The 8,091-nt window shown below is 35.5% G+C and overlaps 1 protein-coding gene across 1 annotated transcript in view; it reads left to right on the top strand.

Moving 5' to 3' along the window:
* Positions 1-6,341, top strand: part of LOC127983545 (neurexin-3b-like) — a 12,662-nt gene extending 6,321 nt beyond the window's left edge. Inside the window, exons 4-9 of the mRNA XM_052585735.1 lie at positions 1,120-1,239; positions 1,354-1,735; positions 2,995-3,185; positions 3,367-3,540; positions 4,036-4,062; positions 6,214-6,341. Of these exons, the coding sequence (XP_052441695.1) occupies positions 1,120-1,239; positions 1,354-1,735; positions 2,995-3,185; positions 3,367-3,540; positions 4,036-4,062; positions 6,214-6,341 (1,022 nt within the window). The remainder of the gene's footprint in view (positions 1-1,119; positions 1,240-1,353; positions 1,736-2,994; positions 3,186-3,366; positions 3,541-4,035; positions 4,063-6,213) is intronic.
* The last annotated feature ends 1,750 nt before the right edge of the window (positions 6,342-8,091 follow it).

The raw sequence follows: 8,091 nt of genomic DNA, 5'->3' as shown, positions 1-8,091 counted from the left end.
TACATCCCTAATCTTAGCCAATACTTACACTTAACAACTATCTTACTATTAATAAGCAGCAGATTAGGAGTTTATTGAGGTAAAAGTTAAAGGGAGCAAAAGTAGTTAATGGTTTGCTAATATTGAGAATTGCACCTAAGTGTGACCAACATTTTGTAAATGATTTATTATATATCTTAACAGAGATGCCTGCTTTTTTTTTTTTGATTGATTTGTTGATTAAAATAAAAGCAAACACTCACACACACACACACACACACACACACCAGTTCTGGCTGCCACTTTTATGAATAAATGGAGGTGGGAAAAACATTATTTTCTAAATAATGAGGAAGAAGGCAAATTTATAATCAATTTGAGAGGAGACTTTCAATACAATTAAAGTAATTGGCTGTCTTAATGTGATCTAATACATAAATTTAAACTATAAAATCTCTAAAATCTCTTGCTTGTCTAGATTTGTATAAACACACAGGTCAGGTCATTTAGATCTCTGTAGCTTTTAGAGTCGATTAAAGGTTTTTGTTTATGAAGATTGTTCTTCAGGTAACAGCCAAATGGCTGAACAGAAAGTGCTAATGTAGTGCTGATTAACCATTTTAATTTTACAATGCTTTTAGAGAGGCACTTTGCCTTGTGCAATAATTTGAAGTTTAAATACTCAATATATTTGAGCCGCTTATGTTAATGGAACCAGTAAATCAGCACAACAGTCAGTGCTCTCAACCAGTACTTGTTAGTGCAGACTATGTATTTGTATTACAGAGCACCCTTAAAAGAAATAAATGTCCACTGCTATGTTTGGAACAGATTACTAGCATACTAGTACACTTGCCATTTCTGTGGTATGGATAAACTACAGTATTCAACACATAGCTCAGCCAAACCTTAGTTTTGTGTCATGTCTTGAACTTTTCTGGGTAATAGCAAATGTTATTTTTCCTTGGAACTATTGATGTACCGCAAGTAAAATTTGTAAACATATTTCTATTATATATCATCCGAAGGACAGAAATTTAAACATTTAAATACACATGATTTATTAAAATATTGAGATGACAGACATTTGATTTGCAGTGCTAATGTGTGCAAACACTAACTGACACACATCATTCTCAGGTAAAGGACCAGAGACATTGTATGCTGGCCAGAAAGTGAACGACAATGACTGGCACGCAGTCAAAGTGATGCGGCGTGGTAAAAACCTCAAACTCATGGTGGATGATGATGTAGCTGAAGGTACGAATGCAGTATAATATTTTCAGAACAGTTTTTCAGTGGCTGCCCCCATGTAATGCATGAATCCGACACTTAATAATCACTTTACCAAGACCTCCTACTCCTCTTTCATAGGTCAGATGAATGGTGACCACACTCGTCTGGAGTTCAGTAACATCGAGACCGGAATCCTGACAGAACGGCGCTTTGCCTCCATGGCTCCGTCCAACTTCATTGGTCACCTGCAAGGCCTGAAATTCAATGGCCTCCTCTATATTGACATGTGCAAGAACGGGGACATCGAATTCTGCGAGCTCAATGCTCGTTTCGGCATGCGCTCCATTGTGGCCGATCCAGTTACCTTCAAGACCAAAGGAAGCTATCTGGGTCTTGCTACACTCCAGGCTTACAGCACCATGCATCTTTTCTTTCAGTTCAAAACTACCTCGGGTGATGGATTCATTCTTTTCAACAGTGGAGATGGGAATGATTTTATTGCAGTGGAGCTTGTCAAAGGGTGAGTGGAAGTACAGCAAAATTTCCAGAGAATTATTTTTACCATATAACCATTTTATTGAGGAAATTGGAAAGGTTGGAAGTCTATTCCGGGAGTGTTGGAAGTCAACTTCATTCAGGCCGAGACTTGTTTACTGTAAAGTGGCTAAATGTATGTTCATTTTCAAGATTGCCAAACTACTACACACCTCAGAATACCTTGAACTGCTAATTGTGGGGAATTTGATTGATGAATATCTTCACCAAAAAGATTTGTTCTGATCTGCAGACTGATCCATTCAGTGAGTCTTGATCTTGTAACACAAAAGATTTTAAATATGTTCACCAAACAGATTGTTTCACACCAGCAGGTGGCGACTAGTGACCGTCTTTTGAGTATTATGAGCGAGTCATCATACTCTTGATGGATACCAAAACAGGCACTCATTTAAAACATAGAATTAAAAACATTTGACCAACATCACTCTTAGTTTCCATGGCCTTCTCAACTTATAACATGTTAAGAAAGAAAGTCTGAAATTGAATTTAAATTAATTTTAACTTATTTATTTATTTATTATTATTATTATTTTTTTTACCTTCTGTATCTGGTTTAACTATATAATAATAATTCAACACATTCTGCTGACAAATAATCACATTTATATAATAATATGAATAATCTATCAAAATGTACTAACTATTTGTGCTTTTTAATTAACTAAAAAAATGTAAAAAAAACTTTTCTTTTCTTTCCTTTCCTTTCTTCTTTTTTTTTTTTTTTTTTTTTTTGATGTAACCAGGACTGTGCAGGCAGAAGAAATATTATACTGACCCAGTAAAATCAAATAGTACTGATCTTAGCCAAATTTATTCAGTCAAATCCAGATGGCACCCCATGCTCTGTTATTTCCTGCTAAATATTTCATTCTCTTCATATTTTGTTCAGTGTAAGACAAGGTTGACACAATTTATCTATCCCTAGCAAATATTCTTATAGGATTTTAGCATTGTATGATTAGTAAAGTAAATGAAGCATGGTTAGCCTAGTCCATCCAAACAGAAGATCCACTTGGCCTATGGTCTACCCTCCAGCAGGACATAAACCTTGTTCCACTTTAAATCGAGTGTCCACTCTTATTGTCATCTAATAGAGAGCCTCTCAGCTGATCAGAGTTTGCTTCAATATGTACTTTTGGCTGAGTGTTCTTCAGTGAAGTGCACTTGAATGGATTTGGGACATGGATGCATTTGAGCTCAGTGTGTATGTGTGTTCGTCAGGTATATTCACTATGTGTTTGACCTGGGAAACGGACCGAGTCTTCTGAAGGGAAACAGCGACAGTCCTCTTAACGACAACCAGTGGCACAATGTGGTGATCACTCGAGACGCCAGCAACACACACACGCTAAAGGTTGATGCCAAGTCTGTCAGCCAGGTGGTCAACGGAGCGAAAAATCTGGACCTGAAAGGTCAGCTGTACAGACATTTTTGATTGTGCGCTTGACATTTCATATTAAAGAAACAAAAACGAAAAAAATATATATTGGTATGTTTATGTGAATGGGAATATTTTGCATACTGAGCACATAAACAACACTGTAAAGTATGCCAGTGTAGGATGTTACAGTTTAATTCTTTCACTCTTTGCAGGTGATCTGTTTGTAGCCGGATTAGGACCGAACATGTACCAGAATCTGCCAAAGCTGGTGGTGTCTCGTGAGGGTTTCCAGGGCTGCTTAGCTTCCATGGATCTCAATGGCCGCCTGCCTGATCTCATCAATGATGCTCTGTTCCGCAGTGGGCAGATCGAACGTGGATGTGAAGGTGTGTCATTGTCTTCAATTCAATTTAAATGTTGACCAATCCCTGGAACACTGCTCTGTTTGTTAACCAGTAAATTCAAACCTGATTTAACCTCTGAACCTACTTTCCTCTCTAATGTTTACCTGTATGTTAGTTATATTTTTTGTGCCTCAATGGAATTTTTGCTATTCTCTGTTGTTTTGTTGATGTGAGAGCCCCTATAACCACTAGATGGCGCCTTGACCGAGGGCATGTTAACAGCATTGTGTGTGTGTGTGTGTGTGTGTTGTGTGTGTGTGTGTGTGTGTGTGTGTGTGTGTGTGTGTGTGTGATTTGTGTGAGGTAGTCATCTCATCATTATCCTTGACTTACTAAAGTTTTTACCTACGTTACTCTCTCATTATCCTTCACACACAAAACACACATACACACATTTTCCTCCCTCTTGACTGACATTCCCTCCACTAACTGTTTTATTATCCCTTTTTTCCCACAAAAAATTTCCTGCTAACAAAGTTGGTTTCACCAAAGCCGACCTGCAAGGTAGAGGGTTCAACCATATCACCTCATATACCCACACACACCTGGCTGAAAGTTGCAATGAGTTTTAACATGAATGTTTATCCAGTAAAAAATATATTATAGCATGTTGCAGTATTTTGCACACACACACACACACACACACACACACACACACACACACACATATATATATATATATATATATATATATATATATATATATATTTATTATTTTTTTTTTTTTTTTTTTTTACGCAACTTTTCATTTAGTCCAGAGCTGACATGTGCTGTAGCTGAGGGACACTAATATTAAATAAAATCCCTATAAATATCCACCAAAAAGAACATTCCAGCTCAAAGCTTTCCACTGAAGACACATCAAAATCGAGACATTGTCTAGTGTCCCGCTGTTCTACAGCAATTGGCCACAATTCTCTCCCCTACTGAAGCATTTTAATGGATGTTTTGGCAATTACTCATTTATACTGTGTTGAGAGCATCCAAGAGTGGTTCAGTTGGGGACTCATTAGAGGCGGAAACTAGCAAGAGAAAAGAAAGAATTCTTACATTGCTTTCCTGACTCAATAAAAGCACTTTCAGCCAGATGAGACTTTCATCCGCTCTCAGAGCTTTGCTCTCGTTTTGAATGCATGTCTGTCAGTTTGGTTTCTTTGTTCTTGGTTTCTTCTTTTGTTTATATTTTGAGCTGCTGGAATTGACGTCATTATATTTTTAATGAATCTCAGATAGAGTGTAAACAATTGTTTGCATTCCTTCTTAAATATTCAATAATTATCTGTTATTAAGTGCAGAAGAATTAAATGTGTATAGATGGTGCATTCACATATTTATTTATTTTATTTTTATTATTATATATTTTTTTCTCAACATGGCTGTTTTTGTATCTCGAAAGAATACACTGCTTAAAATAAAATTATATATATATATATATATATATATATATATATATATATATATATATATATATATATATATATATATATATATATATAAAGAAACTTCTCTTAATCAATAGTTTTATCTTGTTTTCCAGTACACAATACTTTATGTAAGATATTATGACTTGTTTCCATTTAATATATTTTGGTTTATTTATTTTTCTGAAATGTTAGTATAAACCCAAACATGGGTATCACTGGGGACACCTGGAATGTCACAAGATGGCTTGGCTTAGCTAATCACATATTAATTAGGTCATACAGAAATAATTTATCAAGATCTTTTACTATATTGAAAAATGTGTGACTTATTCATCTGTACATGAGGATTTAACTTCATATTTGCATCTATCAGTGTTAGATTTTCAGGGATCCATGGTACTAATCTGTATCATCAGTACTTTGTATTGTAATAAACCAAAATTGCATCTGTAAATCAGTGACTGTGTATCAGTAGTGGGGACAGAAAGAGATAGATTAGAATATGAGAGCAGTGGGCTGGAGTAAACATTGCTGCTGTAACTGATAAACTGCCAGACTGCTCAGCACAACAACAATCATAAGGAATCAAGTACTGTATTGTCAGTCATTTTAACACATACTGTATTAGATGCATACCTGTTGTAGATACACATCTTCCTGCAGGCCTTTTCAATAAGTTGTACAGACTAATTGTCCATAGGTGGGTTACAAAGTGATATTGTATTAACATTGTCATATCTTCTCAACATGGCAACCCAGATGTCATTATTGCAATGTAGAAATTTAGACAATATTTTGTATTATTTTAACCTTATTCATAATGGTGCAATGCTGAACTAAAATAAAAATGCAAACCTGTTTAAAAAAATACTGGGGAAACAAGACCAACATACTGAATAAGAAAATGTTTTTTATTTTTATTTTGTTTATATATATATATATATATATATATATATATATATATATATATATATATATATATATATATATATATATGTTTATATGTATATATATTTTTGTTTATATGTATATATATATTGCTTGTCTGAAAGTTCTACTACAGTGTTGCTCAGTATTCAGAATGAATGCATTATCATGAATCTGTTTACTGATGCTGAGCCATGAATGACTTTGCATGCATGCTAGTCTTGCTGTGCTGCCTGTGACAGAGGTGCCTGCTGAAATCTGCCATTACTGTTGACTCATGCCATTTCTGTCACCTCCACATCAGGGCCCAGCACTACATGCCAGGAGGATTCGTGCGCCAACATGGGTGTATGCATCCAGCAGTGGGAGAACTTCACCTGCGACTGCTCCATGACTTCTTACTCTGGCACCCAGTGCAATGACCGTGAGTGACCCTGTTACACTTTATTTGGCTGACTGTAATATCAAGTTGATTTTTGGTGTTGCTATGTCATTATGAAAATTGAATTGCGCGGGCTATGCTTTGAACAAGTCTGATTATTGACTGCATCTAAAATAGTTTATTTTATATATTTTTTTTATAAATTCTGTGTGCCTTAGTTTTCTTTTTCCTAGAACACATTCAGATTTTTTGTGCAGATTCAAGCCACAGTATAAAGTCCACTATTTATATGATGGGTTAAAGTTAAAAAGGGATCTATTGAAGTAGTTAAAGGTAATGGTAAAGGACTGAAATCCTGTAATATCTTCTGTTTTGGATTTAGCATGCTGCTAATCGTTTTGAAGGTTTAGTGCTTTTTGGTGTTGTTGTGTGTATGAGGAGCCATTTAATGTGTTTCAAACAAATATGATACATTAATATGTTTGTTGGCTTGGAACACTTGGAACAGGCAACCAGTCACTGCCTTCTAATTTTGGGGGTCGGGTTACAGGAATGGCTGTGATTGGCTAATATAAATATTGCTCTCAGTAACAACAAAGGATGCTGAATTAGGAAAATGTCCTTCTTTGGTAAAAGTGGTTTAGGGTGAGTGAATGATAGTAGAATGACAGTGAGGAATGTGTGGTCAATCTCTCCAGTCAGCAGGCAAGTTAATAAGCTGTGAGCAGTTGTAATGAGGTGCAGTAAATGTTCAAAGGTCAAATTAGCCCAGCAGCCTCTCAAACACGGCAAAGCATACATAGAAATCCTTCTCCTCTCACTCTCTCTCTCTCTCTTTTTATTTCTCCCTCTCTTTTTTTCTGTCTCCATTAATGAAGAATAAACTGGCGTCTGTTTCTTTAATGATGTCTCCCATGTTTAACCTCCGGCAGTTGTATGCCGTTTCATCACTCTGACATTTCTAATCATAGAGGCAAATTCAATTTCACCCCTCAAATGGGCTCTTGAGCTCGCGAGACGATTTTGTGTAGGGTCACGGCAGTTACAGGGAGTGACACAGCCTTGTAGGCTTGTAATATTAAAGCAATGATCATTCTTAAGCCAAAAGTTTGTTCTTTCATTAATAAATAACTCAGTATAAAAATGTATTGCTTGATGACAAGGTTTTAGTGTGTGTGTATATTTATGTGTAAATCTATCATATCCATAATTAAGCTTGACTAATTCATCCTTAATTATTCATTCTTAATGAAGCATAATCAAACTCTTTTGTTCCGGTACAATGGATAATTATTGTTTGTTGAAATTATACACTTTACAACAATCTCTTTTTTTTCTACTTATTCTTCTCCTAACTAAATCTCACAAAAGTTTGTTTTATTTTCAGGCAAGAAAAAAAAAAAACAGCTAGTGCAGTAAGTTATTTTTAAATGTTCAGTTTCAAGGCAAAAATGTGAATTAGGACAAGATGAAAAAAATAATCTAATCTGTAATTATTTATGCTTAATATTTAGCACAGGAATAGAAGGTCAAGTTGAGTGCATTGCATTGAGAGTCTGTGCAGTGCAATTTTGGGATGCTGCACATTGTGGAAAATGTGTTTTCATGTCATCTGTATTTTATGCATGCATAAATATGTTTACTGTGGCCTGTTTACATGCTATGTATTTCAGAATAAGGTAAAGTAGTACGTAAGTATGCTCGAACAGTGCTCTAGGTGGCAGCTGTGTGCCTGTCAAGCCGATACTAGCATGCACCACAGGATCAAACTGGAACACTATCCCCAGAGCATGCAATCAG

This window comes from Carassius gibelio, chromosome B20 (assembly GCF_023724105.1).
Source record: "Carassius gibelio isolate Cgi1373 ecotype wild population from Czech Republic chromosome B20, carGib1.2-hapl.c, whole genome shotgun sequence".
NCBI classification, from domain to species: Eukaryota; Metazoa; Chordata; class Actinopteri; order Cypriniformes; family Cyprinidae; genus Carassius; species Carassius gibelio.
This window is presented reverse-complemented; position numbering and strand designations above follow the sequence as displayed.